General features: G+C 41.9%; 3 protein-coding genes and 1 long non-coding RNA gene across 4 annotated transcripts; 3 read left to right on the plus strand and 1 right to left on the minus strand.

Annotated features, from left to right (window-relative positions):
- The first annotated feature begins 405 nt into the window (after positions 1-405).
- Positions 406-1,632, plus strand: LOC131893036 (methyltransferase-like protein 27). The gene is made up of 4 exons (XM_059242956.1): positions 406-540; positions 779-956; positions 1,048-1,245; positions 1,321-1,632. Exons 1-4 carry the CDS (start codon positions 448-450, stop codon positions 1,500-1,502), a joined length of 651 nt encoding a protein of 216 aa, XP_059098939.1. The 5' UTR covers positions 406-447; the 3' UTR covers positions 1,503-1,632.
- A 1,433-nt stretch (positions 1,633-3,065) lies between these two features.
- Positions 3,066-4,616, plus strand: LOC131892973 (uncharacterized). The gene is made up of 2 exons (XM_059242854.1): positions 3,066-4,002; positions 4,112-4,616. The coding sequence occupies exons 1-2, from the start codon at positions 3,324-3,326 to the stop codon at positions 4,141-4,143; spliced, it is 711 nt and encodes a 236-aa protein (XP_059098837.1). The 5' UTR covers positions 3,066-3,323; the 3' UTR covers positions 4,144-4,616.
- Positions 4,544-8,525, minus strand: LOC131892972 (ionotropic receptor 93a-like). The gene is made up of 3 exons (XM_059242853.1): positions 8,092-8,525; positions 6,834-7,181; positions 4,544-5,044 (listed from the first exon to the last, which is right to left on the minus strand). The coding sequence occupies exons 1-3, from the start codon at positions 8,364-8,366 to the stop codon at positions 4,705-4,707; spliced, it is 963 nt and encodes a 320-aa protein (XP_059098836.1). The 5' UTR covers positions 8,367-8,525; the 3' UTR covers positions 4,544-4,704.
- Positions 8,526-9,712: 1,187 nt separating this feature from the next.
- On the plus strand, positions 9,713-11,486 carry LOC131892974 (uncharacterized). The gene is made up of 3 exons (XR_009374626.1): positions 9,713-10,661; positions 10,831-11,015; positions 11,235-11,486. It is a non-coding gene; the product is annotated as an uncharacterized LOC131892974 (long non-coding RNA).
- The last annotated feature ends 5,210 nt before the right edge of the window (positions 11,487-16,696 follow it).

Below are 16,696 nucleotides of genomic sequence, written 5' to 3' on the forward strand. Positions count from 1 at the left end.
TCCTCCAGAACAGTCTGATTTTTCAAATGGTACGATATTTAACATTAGTGCACGGCACATATCGCACGTTTAAGTCCAGAGATAGCATCACGATGCTAACTCTGTACAAGTCGATTGTCCAGCCACATCTTGAATAACATAAATTTGGGCAGGGAGGGGAATTTAATTTTGACGAAATTTTCATCATATCAATGTCCTCTAAGCCAAGGAATAACGATTATTCGAATGCCATTGCAGAAGAGCATATCTCAGATAAAAGAGCCGTGACCTGGAATGGTGACTAACGTTTACATAATCCTCGCGGCCCTAGAAAGAGTAATAGAATTACATAAAAACATGCCCAGCTGGACAGAAAAGAACAGAACAGGTTCTTTACGGCTGGACTGAATTCCTACCTCAACAATTGTTTGGGTGCCACATTTCGTTTTAGATCAGTACTGGTTCAGCATGAGCTCGGAGAAGATTTGGAAGAGCCTAGTGAACAACAAGACGTTGGATTCCGATCAAGTCCACGCCTTCTACACTCAATGGGCAAAATCGGTAGGAATGGAATAACCATGCTGAACACATCTTTTTCATTTGGATGACATTAAGGAAGACATGGCTTAAGGTTTTAATACGTTAGACAGCCATATTTTGCTCCTTAGTCCCTGTTTTAAATTTAGGTCTCCCATAGCTCCGCCTGATAACCCTCCAAATAATTTCGACATTGCTTGAAGATCATACAATTAAAGAATGACTGCTTACATACAGCTCATGTTCTCCCATTTCTCTCTAGTACGATCATGACATGGAGGAGATCACGGTCATTGCCCCCAAGCGGCTCAGCGACATAATTCGGGAACACTTTCCAAGTAATCAACGATCGGAAGCCTTGGTTTTGGACGTGGCGGCTGGAACCGGTCGGTTAGGGCCTCACTTGGCTGGAATCGGATTTAAACATATGGATGCTGTGGGTGAGAGTTAATTTAAATGATTGTAATCGCTTTGGGTTCGGATGAAATGAGCATCAAGTGTCATTTGATTGGACGCGTGTATCTTTTTTAGATTATAGCCAGCCCATGCTGGATGTTTTAGAAAAGTTGGATTTATACAACAAAAAAATATGTGCCGCTTTGGGGAGTGGGCGTAAGATTCCTGGGATTGAGGATGAGTCCTACGACGTGGTTACGATCTCCGGCGGATTTTGTCAAGCCCATTTACCCATCGACTCTTTGGAAGAAGTTGTGCGCGTTTTGAAACCAGGTTTGAGCAAGGAATTTTAAGCACTATTTTTGGATGGAATCTTGACTCAAATGTCGATATTGTCTGATTTGGCAGGCGGCTATTTCTTTAACGCGATGACCAAGTACTATTTGGAGAGCGTGGACTCGCTGCATGGCCTGGAACCGTTGATGAGGCAAATGGAAACGGACGGCAAGTGGCTCATGAGAGCAAGACTCGTTCAAGATCACGTTATTGGTAGGGAACAAGGCCTGTTTCATGCGTTCCAAAAGTTGTGACAAAAAATACGCCTAACGGAAGGCCCTGAATCTCTGTAGCTAAGATACAGGACAGACGTTCATGTGTATGTTCTCTTTATTACATTTACATCATGCTGAGACGTCTGAAATATATTGCTGTTTATCACCACCAGCAACTTCTGAGATTGGGCCAATTTACGAGCAACGAGCCACCAGTGTGTGTGATTCCTCTTTCGTCCATTTCGTGCACTTGTACTATTAAAGTATGTTCCAAAGCACAAGCTAAACGATACTCCTGAAGTGTTCTATTAACAAGGGGGAGCCTATTTTTTGTCCTAGCCTCTCATACACATTGAAATCATTTTCATTAGTCATGACTGAAAGCCTATCTTAATTAAAGTCACTGCACCCAACTGTACTACCAGTCTTTGAAAAGTGACAAGTGATGAAAAGTACAATATGTCATATAATAATAATGATAATAATCAAATGTGAATCCCTTGATGATAACTACGTAGCGAAGGGCAAATCATTTAAAAATAATTGTTGTCACTTAAGCCCACTTTCTTACTGCATTTGCCCTTTTCGCCTTATTTGCACTTTTTCACTTTTATCATATACTATTTTGCAAATCAGGACTAAGCATTAAATTTGAGTTGAAATCGGCGCATTTTTGTCCTTAGAATTAATTGATTATATAGTTTGAAATCAATGGCTGCCGTCGAAATAAATGTGTGGAAAGCTGGATGTTGAACAATGGGGCACCCCCACGTGGTTTCGTGAACGCAAATTTTGAAATGCGACAGTACTAAATTTTACTCAGTCGCATTTCAAGATGTGCGTTCACGACACTCTCCGATACTCGCAGTAGGTGCAACTGGGTACAAATCGCATCTCAAAATATGCACTCACGAAACCATGCCGGGGAGCCCCATTGACGACAATTATTATTTTATGAGAGCCAAAAGTACTTCATCTCACAATTTTTTATGGGTATCACACCTTGACTCTTACGGTGTCTAGGTGAGAAATTCGTTGGCCGATCAAATAATGTATATAAATTATAAATAAAAGTCAAGTAAAATAAGTAACCTTCTCGTCTTGAACTGCTGGGATTCCAATCCCGATAGCGGTAAGGAAGTCCACAAAAAAAATTGCAACGTTAGTAAGATGATCAAAGCCAAGCGGAACGAATTTATGTGTCGGAGTGTATGCAGTAGTAATTGCTTAATGAAAAAAGGGGCTCCAAGCGGAACCTTCAAATAAATATAAAAAAAGTCAATGATCTAGGGAATTACTTCTTTTCTGATTCACAGAAAGTATCGCTACGTTTTTGCAAGGAGTGTCCTTCTTTCAATTAAGGTCCATAAACGTTTTCATAACAGACTAAAATTGAGGCGACTCTGGTAGAAAATTAATTGTCTTGGCATTTATCAAATTTTCTTTCCAATTTTCTTCCCAATTTAACAGTTGCGTTGTCGCATTTTTATTGGCACATCCAATCATCATTAGAACATCGCTGTTACAAAATGAAAAATGTAAAATCGACAACTACACTGCTCACCCCAAAAGGCGGTTCGCTGTTCTGTTGGTTTCATTCATTCTTTGATGCGCCAATCTCAACCCGTTCATGGTGCGTCGGCTAATGCTCTTCCGGTCAGTGGTTGTCAAATCAAAGACACGTGCTCAAATTGGGTGTCCAACACCCAAGGCAGGAACCTACCACTACCATACTAAAACAAAAACCATGTGCCTCTCTCTGTTTACGCACTCAACTTATTTTATTACTCAACAAGTGGAGGACCTCAGTCTACTTTGGTTCTGGTTCTGGTTCATTTGGAAGGACCCCCTCTCATCACCATGCATTGGTCAAAAGTGTCCTTACTAATCATGTCTGTTCAAATTGCGGCACAGGGTAATCGTGTCATTCGAAGAGAGGTCTTCAACTCCATAACAAGAAAAGACCTGGAAATTGCCAAATGTCAAGCCTCTTGTCAACAACATTACCCTCATCACTCCCAGGCTTCTTTTGGACCCAATCGCCAATGCTGGAAATTCTGCCAAAGTCTGTCCGTTGGTCCCGACACCCCTCAGCTGTGCGAGAACTTGCAACTCTGTCCAGAGCCTTGTCAAGTGGCATGTGCCGCCATTCTGGCCCGTCAACCAGTCATCAAAACCAGCAACACTGATCCAACAATAATGTCGCCGCCAGTTCTGAGCCATTGTACCTTGACTTGGACAGAACCCCGCCGACCATCTGGAAACCATCAAGTCCTGCGGGTTCCATCTACGCCAATTGAGGCGGCAAAGGTCTACTTGTATGTTGTGTACGCGAAAGATCGCAAGGGAAAGTGGAAGAGAATGACCAAGACAACCCAAACAGCCGTGGACATTCCAAAGGCCACTATGGAGGCTATTCAATTGATCAAAGTGGTGGCCATGACTGGAACCGGATTCGTTGGGGAGTCGAACATGAGAGTGAAGAAACGGGACGAGAATGAATGTACACCAGCCATTCAGAGGGTGTCACACTGTCAAAGTGAGATGAACTTCGAGGACGATTTGATTTCATCTCCAAGTCAAATAGAATGGCTTGGCCCGGATGTGCTCGTTATCTTTATGTTCTGTGGAATGTTTCTTCTTTATAGGGTTGCCGCTTTTGCAATCAGTCACTGTCTGAGAAAACGTCCTAATGCCTGCGAAAAAAATGATCATTTGGAAGTCGTCATCGAATCTTCCACATGTATTTGAATGGATTTGGCCCCCAATTGTCACGCAGTACTTTCATGCACTCGCACCTTGGAGAAACATGCGTCCATCTATGGACAACACTTTACTACAATTTCTATTTCGAAGTACTGGATCAAAAGCGAGGCACTTTGATTTGAGACAATTGACCTACTTTGCGGCAACAAACAAGTGTCATTTCTTATTTGAAACTTGTTTCTTTGATCTTTGCCATGTTATCACATATTTATAGAAATGTTTCCAAAGTGTGTGTTTATCTATAGGAATCTCCTGACCTCAAGAAACAGAGACTCGGCAACGTTGGGTAAAGAATTCGGAAATATGAAACTTTTTCGTAAAAAAATGTCATGTTTTTGTTTTTCGTGCCTTGCAGGTCAAATAAACATGAAATAAACATTAAATGTATTTTGTTGTCGAATCAGCAATTAGAATGTTACGAAAGCATAGAGTCACCCTGAAACCGGCATATTACTAAATCAAGTACGTACAGACCTCAACTCTGAATAGTTCGACGAGAGCCAATTTTGTCCGAGGCACATTCACAAATAAACGCTATCGAGGCCAATCCAAGGCCAATTATTAGAATCAAGAATGGCTCGTACAAGTTGGTTAAGGTCAAGACTTTTTGAGACGCGACGAGATTTCGAATGCGATTCATTTTGGACATCTTGTCCATTTCCCGGGTGATCAAATCGTCCACAAGGCCTGATTCCCTGAGTTGAAACAGTTTCCGATTAATGCTGTCGGTGTAAGCGCTGTTTTTGGGCAGAAGATAGGATATAGGATAATTGATCCAACACTCGTCCATGATTCGAAATTCCGGTTCTCCATATCTGTGAATAGATTTATGTCATTGACTTTCATCGCAGGTATTCAAGTTGGATTTGACTGAAGTTTTGGCGTTTCACCTACTATACGTATACAGAATGACAGGCGACTTGCTCAAAAAGTCCTCAATTTCAATTGGGTTTTGATGGTTTGAAGCGAAGAATTTGGGTGGTGACGGATAGATCCGGCTCAACCATGGATGTTAAATTCATTTTTTGTCAAGATATTGAACTGAACCTGACCCTTTTAATGAATATAATAACGTTGATTTGCGACTCTTGGTCATGTCAGTGTAACATGTCTTAAACTATTTTCCTAGAGCTTTACTTTTGTTTGTGCGTATATGTTTGAATTAAGTATTAATGCATTTGAGCTCTATGAGTAAATTAGGCACCCCATGACCTCAGCCTTATTTTCCCGGCAAGGCAATATTGACAAAAAGTGAACCCTGACAGGGTAATTGTGGTATCGGACTGCAAGCAACATTTTGAGAACTCAATCGATAAGGCAATGTTCAATACTGTAAAATCAGTCTTCCCAATAAATGTGCCCTGAGAAGCACAAAGGAACCTGCTATTCGTTGTTTAAGGTGTACGCTATGAATAAAAACAACTATCATTAAATTCTGAAGCATATGAATACTTCATGCACTTGCACTTTCCAGGTGGAACTGACGTCTCTAAATGTAAGTCTGAATCCCCACTCTTTCCTTCCGTTTTTATTTAGAAATCCTTTGCTGGACGAAAAATGGTTTATACTCTTTTGACTTTATCAAAAATAGGACCAATTGGTCCGACTGTAAGATATCAAATGATAAAGCATTTGAGCTCCCTTTAAGATATATTTTCATAATTTAATATATGATTTATATGAATGGTTTAAAAATAGTCATATTCCGAGTGAATTTCAAATCTAGATTGTGATAAAACTGTTATTGTTGTTTTTTACTTTTATTTTAAGTCTAAACAGGAGATCTGAAATTCGAAGCATACGATTTACAGCCACCACAAGTTTCGAGATTTCAAGATGTTGAAAACTGAACTTAAATCTTAATTCGAATTGCAATAAAAATAGTTGTACGTAAAGCTTCACACTCTGAAGTCAGAAAGTCCACTTCTGCTTCTCTTTGTCAAGTGAAATTACTAGAGAAATTACCAACTCCTGTCACCCTGATCCCTGAAGCTAATCCGGGCCACCGACTTCTGGACTGCGAAACGGCAGCAAAAAGTTCTTATCTCCTAAGCCGGTCCCTTTATTCCAAATAAACACTTGTTCCAACCCCAAGATCTTGTTGAATAGATGAACTTGGTCAAATCTGAGCCCTAAACTATGCTTAGGGAACTCAGGAGACATGTTCAAAGTTATGTAGTAAACACTACATAAAATTCGAATTTTCGGCCTGTTCTTGGTCAGCAACATAAGCTTTTGACAACATAACTTTGAAACAAACCGCCTTACAAGTAAATGATATAAGAATGACCTGCCTTTAATTAATAACATCTACGCTTCTTATTTTAATACTTTATTTCGAAAAATGGCTCAGAGTTGCTCTGACCAAGAGCAAGCCAATTGGGCGGGAAGTTCAGTCACTGTCTATATTTCTAGAAGTTGGTACACAGGCAAATAAAGAACATCGAGCACACAAGTTGGGCCAACTTTAGTTGATGGTTTTTTGCCTTAGTGGAATTAAATGGCACCAAGGGAAGTTCATAATCAAATTGCACGACTTGAAAGGCTACAAAATTGTCAAGCAGCCAACACTTGGGCTAGGACACCTTTTTGAGCTGGACTTACGCGTTTGTGAAGTACGATCGCAAATGAAACTCCAATGCCGTTCGACTATTGACCACATTCATTGGTTTCACTTTGGCGGCCTCCATGGCGTCATCCAGAGTCAAATAGGGGGTATACCTACCGGCCAATTCCCGGTAGGCCTCGTTTTCTGCCGAGACAAACCAATCTATCGAGCCTGTTCCGATCCCTCCGACCTCAATCTGGGATTGAACCATCTCCATCAAGGTGTTCATGACAGAAACCTTCGAATTGACCGCCAAAGAGGAAAACAGGGCTCCACTATATATGATACTGAGTAGATTGGAAATGATCATAAAATCCGCTAAGAAAATTTGGGCTCCGATGGAACTGGAAAAAGATGAAAGAAGATTGCGCTCATGAATGTTGTTCATGAAATGACTAGGGTAATGGTAATTAAAATTAGGCTTTGGAAACGAAAAAAGAAAAGAAATATGGGTGCCTTTTTGGAAGGGAAACTACAGAAAGTGACCATGGCCTTTATTGGCATTGGATGAATAGGCGTTAAAGAGCGCTAAAGGACTCTTCATTTGTTCTTCGAGGTCAAATTGCTTCAAATTTTCGACATTATCCCTAATTTCTTTTTACCTTCTTATATGGGCAGGTTTTGGAATATACTTTGGTCAAAGTTTACTCCCATACTTGCCTTTTTTTCAAATGAGGATCAGCTTCTGCCTTTCTTCCACAGAACAAACCTTGACATGGACGTTTCAAAAAAGTCATGCATTCCAGTACTGTCACATATTTCTATCAAGGTGTCCCTTTTTTTGTCCCTTGGCAATCGTGCAATCATGCTTTACGTAGATCTAGTTTAAAATTAGTTTTGGTCCTTGATGTTTGAAAAGGGTGAACCAGTCAGGCTTTATTATTGATCTTTTATACTTGCACCTTCTTCTTTTCGTTGGTTGAAGTGAGAACAATAAGTGAATCCGTCGGGGCCGATCAATTGATTGTGCTCATGTTTTCAATGAGCCTTCAATGAGACGAAACCCAATTACGGTAGCTACACTTGTGCATACATTCAGTGCAGTTTTTCGTAGTGCTTGGGAAATATTGAATAGGACCTGATAATAGAGTTGCTTTCACGCTAATCTTAATTCAAGTGAAGAGTTGGTGGTCGACTGCTAGAATATATCACTTTCAAGGCTACACATCATCCTTCCCTGCATGCATCAAGCTGAAAACGTATGTATGTATGCACAATTTGAACATTGAAACGCCAACCTGTGAGAATTCACACCTGGGGTTGATTGTCCGAGATTGCGCGATGCATGACCCGTAAATGGTGAGCAAGACATTCGATGGTTTGGCCACGGCTAACGGAAACAACTTGGCCAAGACCAGGAGGAACCCCAACGACACCAAGACAGTCCCGACCAAGAGCATCCAAGAGCCCAAAGTGAACGGCTTTAAGATCACGTCCCATTCCGAGGATTCGGTGGGGTTCCTGGTGGCAAAGCAATAACCTTCCCGACCATGAGGATACGTGTAGTCAAAATCCCTGTTGTCGAACATGAATTAGGACGCAAACCCAATGTCGGACCGGCCAAACAACAAATCCGCCTTCAGACCCACGGCACTGCCATTTGGGAACACAAAGCCCCATAGCTTGCCATCCTTGGGCGGTTCATAGGTCACTGTCAATCCCAATGATTGGGCAATGATGTCCAGGATGTTCACTTCCACGCCGCTCCAAGGAGCTCCGGGATTTCGGAAAACGAAAGGAGGATAATGGAACGTTGTGGCTCGAAGCATGCTTCCACTCAGAATGAAGGGTCACACTTGGTCACACTCCCTTCCTTGGTTGCTTGGGTGGGTGAGTGAGTTCGCCCTCAAAAAATGAAGTTGTGGACAGACTCCGATATTGTAAAACACCTTGTCACATTGACGCGTCCGTCAATTACTTTTATTTCTTTTTTCTTTTTCTTTTCGGACCGTGTACATGTGAGGGCTTTTTTCTGTCCATGAAAAAGCCGTCACAGAGAGCAAAATAGAAGTTTGTCAATACTGGAACATCAAAGGCAGGATTGAGAACCAGAAAATCGACCATGTAGTTGATTTACAGATGGTTCATCCACACCATTGGTCTTAAGCGTATTGTCGCAGATAAGATTTCTTGACTCATCAATCGATCCACTTGACCTCTGGATTTTTTTCATCTTGTGGTGAAAGTTGAATCCAACTATAAACAAGGTGTTTCCTGGAATATAGTCGACGGTATTCTCGTTGAAAGTATCAGCTCATTGAGAGCCTCACCTTCAAACGCGTTTGGTTCCTTCCAGTTTCCCAGATTTAAGCCCGACGACAACAGACAAATATACATCTCCAGAGAATCCATTATGTAAGTAAATCATCAATATAAGCCTCAATCTCAATCCTAACTTGGTTCCTGCTGTAGAATTTGCAATTGCTTTCCGGAGGTTATTTTTTCTTTATACAAATTACGCGATTGCATCGTAAATAAACAGACTAAATCATTCTTCTGTCTCTCTAGCTACTTCTTTGTCACCAAACATCTTCTTTAAATCGGGGTCTTCTATTAATTTCATATGTAGCTGCTTTCCAAATTCCTTTTAGCTTATCCAAACACACTTGCTTGACTTCAAAAGTGAATAAAGGATTAATAATTCACGGACTTCTAGAAATATGGACTGCGAACGAGCTTGCCGGCAAATCGGCCTGCTCTTGGTCATAGCCACTCTGAGCCACTTTTCGAATTAAAGTAATAAAATAAGAAACATAGATCTCTTCAATTAACGGTAGGTCAATTTTATATCATTTACATGCAAAGCCCATCGTTTCAAAGTTATGTTGTCAAAAGCTTATGTTGCTGACCAAGAGCAGGCCGAAAATTCGAATTTTACGTAGTGTTTACTACATAACTTTGAACATGATTCCTGAGTTCCCTAAGCATAGGTTTGGGCTCAAACTTGGCTGAGTTCATCTATTCATCAAGATCTTGCGGTCGTATCATGTGCTTATTTGGAATAAGATGAGCGGTCTAGGAGATAGGATATTTTTGCTTCTGTTTGCAGTCCATATCTCTAGAAGTCCGTGAATAATTCCACGAAGAGAAAGAAATAGCACAAAAGAAAAAAAACTGGTCCAACTTTGAACCAATGAAGCTCGTCCCAAATAATTTAAATTTGATAATCATCTAGAGAAATTGAGCCTAACGAGCACATCTATGTTAATCTACACAACCCTGCAATCGGAAGGTAAATTATCGAGAATTTCTTGAATACCTATTTATTTTATGGACGTCGCTTTCTTTGCATGACGTTCAGAAATATAAGGCCTGAAAAAATTTGAATTGGTCCAGGCACCATTGGCAAGTCCGTCTTCTTACGCCATCGAATTTGAAAATAAGAACGAGGGCTTACTTGCCTGGCTCCTCTTCAAATGAGATGGCATGAAAAGGCAGAGATAAATTTACTCTAAAAACTCCAAAAACACACACATCCAGCTCAGTAAAGATATCGACTTGAATAATAAGACGTAACACTTTGCTTAGCATTTCATTCCTACATCTGTGCATCAAGTTTCATCTATTTCTGTCAAATAGTTTTGAATCTACCATTGAAACCATCACATCAAGCCAAGGACTTTTTTTGGATGCCTAGTATTAACTTTAACAGGATCCAAGTAGTCATACACAATCACATCTTGCCGTACTAAATGACCATCTCAAAGAGTTGCTTGCAGAAAGTCTGTGAGAGACTCTTCCGTCTTCAATAATTCGTCAGCATGGTCTCGACAAAATTCCAGCGCTTTTTGGGTCAATAATTGCGAGTTGACCAGCTCTCCCAGGTAAAGTAAATAGCCCGCGTTTTCAACCCTCAAAGTACCAACGGCAAAGTTCGTGACAAACGTCTTCAAGTTGACCATGTTATTCCTGTCAGCGGCGTATATACCGTACTTAAGTGTCCTCAATATGCTCAATATCGTCGTGATACACATATTCCAAGAGCTTTTTCAGGGCATTGAGATCAAAATCATCAATATGAACTTGGTCGGTCTGGCTCTCCTGGTGTTTGTTCGTTGGATATATTATGGTCATGAAGACATCCGAGCTCGAGGCCAACATGTGCTTATGGCAAGGAAGGCAAATCTCCCCAATCACCAGGTTCACATCCGGAAAATGTTTGGGAGGCAAACGACGTGGTAAGAGCTGTTGCTCAGAATCAGTTGGAGAAGTCATTCCAAGACAATCTCGTTACCGCAATTGATCTTGATCAAACAACGAATGGCTAGAGAATGGTCGAGGCGCAATAATTCAGTGGGCTCTTCTAGGATGTTCTTCAAATCCAAGGGCATAATCCAATCCAATAGGTCCTCAGTACCAGTGAACTCACCATGCAGGGCCTTGCTCTCTTTTAACAGGTCTGTGGCTCTTCCCGAGTATCCAAAACTTGCATCCTACAGGAATCATTGGATTTTTGGGTACTCCAACCCTTTTCGGTAATTACACACCCTCCTAGTCCCCTTTGACGCCCCACCAAGTGACGACTACGATCAGGAAAATGGAATTGCTCTCCTTCAGAGAGGAACAAGATAAAACCATAACACCTGCGTCAGCGCAACTCTCATTTTGTTCCTGTGCAGGAATTCAAACTGACTCGAAATAATAAACAGTGAAGGAGAAGATTGTAACCCTCGGGTGACTTTGCGTATCTTTCTTTTATAAGGCATCTTTAATTCAGTTGATTGATGAAAGGGTAAATGGACCCTGATAAGGAGAAGCTGACGCAAAAGGTTCAGATGATGACCAATAGATGGCGCCAAGATCAGAGGGTCATGGTTGAAATCTTAGTAATGCCAGAGTGTTCGCTCTTAGGGTCGCTAAGTTTCAAAATGAAACAAAATTGGTTTTCAAACGGAATAAAAATCTCAACATAAGTGGAGCGTGTTTATTTGATCCCCATAGCGCAGACTGAACATAACTTCAAAACCACTTTTGCTTTATTTTGCAAGCTAAAGACCTTACACGTGAATGCTGTGGTGGGTAAAGCTTTTCAAATGTGTGGGTGGATGCATTGCACGTTTAAGTCCATGGAATGTATCACAATGCTAACTATGTACAAGTTGATTGTTCAGCAGTCTCATCTGGAATATGCCTTGCCCATATGGGCTCCAATGAGTACAGCAGGTTTGCAAAAAGTCGAGTAGGTCCAAAGATGTTATGACAGGAACATCGAAGGTATGAGAGAGCTCTCGTATTTGGAGAGATTAAAGAAATTGGGACTCTCCAGTGTTCAGACAAAGAAGGTCCGAAAGGTACTTGTTGCTGAACGTTTTCAAAGGCAATCTTGAGCTTTGTCCCAACCCGGGGTTTTAGGGTCACTAGAATTGACCCTAGAGGCTTAACGTGCATTTTGAGAGCACCTTCAAGCCCTCGTGAATCCAGGCTAGTTAGAACAGTGAAGTCCACCTCTCTTCCTTTCTCGGGCTCCTTCATTGTTTAATTTGCTTCGCCCAAATATTCGTAGGGAGGATTTAGGTGTTGATCCAGTAGCAAAATTTGGGTCAGACTTAGGCAAATTTTGATGGAAATAACTGATCAATCCTTTATTCAAGGGCTAGCCAGATCTGCCAACTCTCATGTGTTGGTGGATCAAATATCATATGAATATAAAATCAAGTAAAATGAATGTCTTTTTCCTTCTTGAGGTGCTGGGGATCCCATTCCAAGTAGCGGCATGAAAGACCGCAGAAAAATACTACTGGGAGTTTCATTCCTTGTAGCGGTTACAGTTCCAAGCACGTGAAAAACAAAGCCAATCATTCGTAGGTTGCGCTACAAAAAAGTTTGGAGAACTAACCCCTACTTTGTGCCTCAATGTTCTGCTAATTCTCCCAAGAATCATAACGTAAGCATCCACTCACGCACCCTCTCCCGTCAAGTTTTCACTTCAAAAAGGCGTGCCGTAATTAATATAAAGTCATGCATTCGATGGTTCCCGTTACTGGTGCCAATTTAACGAACCCAGTCCTCACGTACTGGCAGGCTTTAGGTTAATACCAACATGCACATTTTTACCAGTGGTGAGTCAGGGTACCAACCTCAATTCCAGCCTCGTTGATCTGCCTTTCACCCGCCCCCTCTCTCTCATTCTTTCTCAGTGTTCCAAAGGAAGTGAGAGCGTCCAAAGGAGAGAGGGATCCAATTTCGTTGGAAAGCATGCCCATTCGATCTGGTTGGCCAGCCCTTTGGGCGACGGGTTGGAGGAGTCACGAGACCTCCTCTCTAAACCACCTCGAGGAACAAGCTAGTCTACTTGGTCCCCTCTCTCTCTCTCTCTCTCTCTCCTTCCCACTATTGGATCCTTCAGCCAGAGGAAAGACGAGGGAGGAGGAGGAGGGGAGGAAGAAAGGGAAGACCAGTTGCGGTGTGGGACACCAACAGTCAGAAGGAACCCTGTTCCAATTGTCGAGCCCCTTTCCTTTCATATCTCTGGGCTCTATACTTCATCAACGGTGAACTTGCATTGAAACACGCTCACTCACCCATCTACATACCAAATAAAAAAAAAAGTTCATTTCGGGGCGTGGACGAGTTGGATTTGGTGGTGGATCAAAGTGTTCCAAAAGGTCGCATCCGCCACGAGCCATTCTCCATTTGCCAAGTAAGATCTCCAGCCCATTGCCAAATTTTCCGGTTCATCATACCTAGCCAATCCTTTGAATCATATCAACTGTTGCTTGGAGCTGATTGAAAAGGCTAGCTACCCTTTGAGGAAAAAAAATGGGCCAAAGGGTTTTTGCCTCAAGTTCTTTGAGCGTGACCACGTCAATTAGTGCATCCCGCATCCGAATGTGTGAACGGCCTGACCACTTCTGGAAACACAGGACTAACTAGACCCTAAGGATAGCTTAGCTTCCCCAACAAGCACATGGTCTTGTTTGTTTCCAATTCGAATGTTGAAAGCGGATTGCGGTCGTCAGGGCAGGAAATGCGTCGACCAAGGCCTTGCGGTCCATTTTTCTCAGATCCTATGGACGATCGGATCCAATCTCACGTTTTCGGAAACGGTCGGACTTAATGGTATTTGAGACGGGATTCCGCTCCCATTATGACCTAAAACGACCTTTGAACATGGACTCGGGAACGATATAAATAAATACCTACGTATGTTTCTTAGAGTCTTCACATAGGACTGAGTCGCATGAGCAGAGTTTCGAGTAATTGTTGAGCAGCATGTTAATCAATGCCAGGGATGAAGGTGCTTAATCAAGTGCCTTGCCAGAAGTTAAGACTCTGCAAATAGCCTCTTTCTTTGACGGGGATCCCTAATCGTGTTGACAAAGGCAAAAAGAATGCTCAAGTTTCGCTGCCCTAGAATGGAAAGGCTTTTAGGGATCCAACTTAAAAACATAACTAACATATAGGAAAGTTAACCCTTGCCTGATTGGCTCTTGGAGTCGAGTGAGAGAACATGCTTTGAGAGTAAACACATCCAATAATTGACCTAATCTGGGCCTTTTCATTAATCTCGAATCTCTGATTGGTGTTTTCATTCGCTTAAGAGTTATTCTAGCACCTTCACTTTTGGAGGGGGGGGGGGGGGGGGGGTCGCCACTTATTCAAAAGTAAAAAGTAAAAGTAACCACACAAGAGCAACATGCTTACGCGAGCCCTATTGTATTTAGTTGGTTGTAAATGCTCCCATATGATTAAATTTAGAAAAGACACTAATTGCATTCCTTCAAGCTCGAACCCCCCCCCCAACAGGTTTGCTCGGTTGTTGATCGCGATCGTGCGGCATTCTGAGATAATAGTAGGCCTGCTGACTTTCGTACTAGACATGGCTGACCCAGATTTGATCATGCAATACTCTCCTATTTGTAGCAATCCACTGGCTCAGCATTGCATTGCATTGCTTGCGTTGTGGCCTTGGAAAGTTGGTGTTGGATCATTGGGCGAGATAGGGATTCACATTAGCACCATCTGATATCACGCGAAGAACACGTCCAGTCCCCAGATAAGAGAGCAAAGATACAAGTCTCTTTCGATCCCGCTTTGTTCCACGGAATGTCGAGCAATCATTGCTTGGAAGCCGTAGAATTGTCGTGTCACTTTTTCCAACGAGTTGTGGAATGGATCGAGACCTGGCAAGAAAACCAATTGGTAGAAGCACTCGGTCGCTTCTTGTGGGTTTTCCCATCAATTTGACGACACTGCTCGATTGGGTAACCACGAGCAACACAACGAGACACATTCTCATTTCTGAACAGTCTGTTTTCAAAGCCCTCGGGTGAGGTTTTCATTGGCTGAAGATGTACGGTAATTGTTTTTCTTACTCGTTGATTCTACGTTGAATTAACCTTGAAAATTCCGAATCGACAAAGGCGAAATGACGTCCCAGAGAGCAGAGGAACCAAGTGACCTTAGAGATTGGGAATAAAAGGTCCCAGCCCTCGTCAAATTAGCCTAATGTTTAGGTCTATCATGACGGTTGTGGGACTGTTCATAACATTTGAACAAGATCGATGGGTGTGTGCCGTTGTAAAGTTTGGATACGAGATATCTGATAGAAAGAGCCCTTTTCCCAGACGCATCGATTAGATTGTTTTACGACAGACTGGGAACCATAAGCATTAACAGTTGGAGAATGTGCATCAGCTTTGCTCAGCATTTAATGATTTTTCATTCATCGGGACAATACACGACGCCATATGTGTCTTGTGACAATGGAATGGAATCGACGCCCTCTGGTGGGTGAGCTGTTCATTGCGTCAGTGCTGCCCTTTAAGCTGACTAAGTGTCTCATTTCATTTCGGTTTAATTTCTTTGCCCATGTTTCAAGACTTGTTGCTATCTTACACAAACATTAGTGTAGTTCCTATTATTCTACTTAGTGCAAGCGTAAAGGAGTTTAGACCTGGCAGTAAGCCGGGCTTTCAAGTCGTAGATTTGAATTAACGCCCTCATGGGGCTCATGACGAGCCGAAAGGCCTCGAAACTTCCCCAAGTCATTTATGGCCAAAGGCGTTTTCCCCTGAATAGAAATTGAAAAATCCTCAACTGCTGAATATAAAGTGTTTCCGTGACAATTCGAGACGTTAGAAGTCATTTGCTCCCGTTGCTTTCGCTCATTTTATCTTTCAAAGCCTCACTGTGACTCGGCGTTCTTCACTTCAAGACCAATAATTTATCAAGCACAAGATACTGCATAACGTGAAATTTCAATAAGGCTAAAGGAGTTGTGTATTTAGCGACGGGAGTTTTAGATAATGCCTTTTTCCACAATGAGATGGTGCTACGCTCTCTAGACAGGCTTTGTCTCCCTCGAAAAAAGACGAGCAGGGTGAACTAATGTTGAGGCGAATGTTGAGGCGAGTCCCAACCTCAAGTCGAAGTTTTTTTTTCCCCAAATTGAAAACAAATGACCGGAATAATAATAATAATTTTTCATCTTTTCATTGGATCTAATCAGAAAACGGGCCTTAGTTCGTCTCGAATTGACCATGCAAGATGCGAGGTCTTGAAAGGTGGCTACATTGACCTTAAACTAGTTTTGCCAAATCAAAATGTATTTGTGGGCGAGCTCGAGCCCAGTAAAGAATTCAACTCCAGATCCGGCGAATCCAGCCAAATTTGGAATATCAAAGGATTCGTTCGAGTCCTGCTAGTGCCTGACTCGCCTCAGCTCAGCACTAACTAGGGTCAGGCCGAGTGCGATGCTAAGGAGAATGTGCATGTCTAGAGAGTAGAATGATATTTGTCAAAACAAGAAATTTTGTGAGAATATTCATTCTTTTGCGGTTGAAAAACTAGTTTGTTTTTTTTCCCTTGATTGAAATGCAAAAAAACATGTTGCTCCTCATTTGCAGATCATTCCCGA

Source organism: Tigriopus californicus, chromosome 2 (assembly GCF_007210705.1).
Source record: "Tigriopus californicus strain San Diego chromosome 2, Tcal_SD_v2.1, whole genome shotgun sequence".
Classification (NCBI taxonomy): Eukaryota; Metazoa; Arthropoda; class Copepoda; order Harpacticoida; family Harpacticidae; genus Tigriopus; species Tigriopus californicus.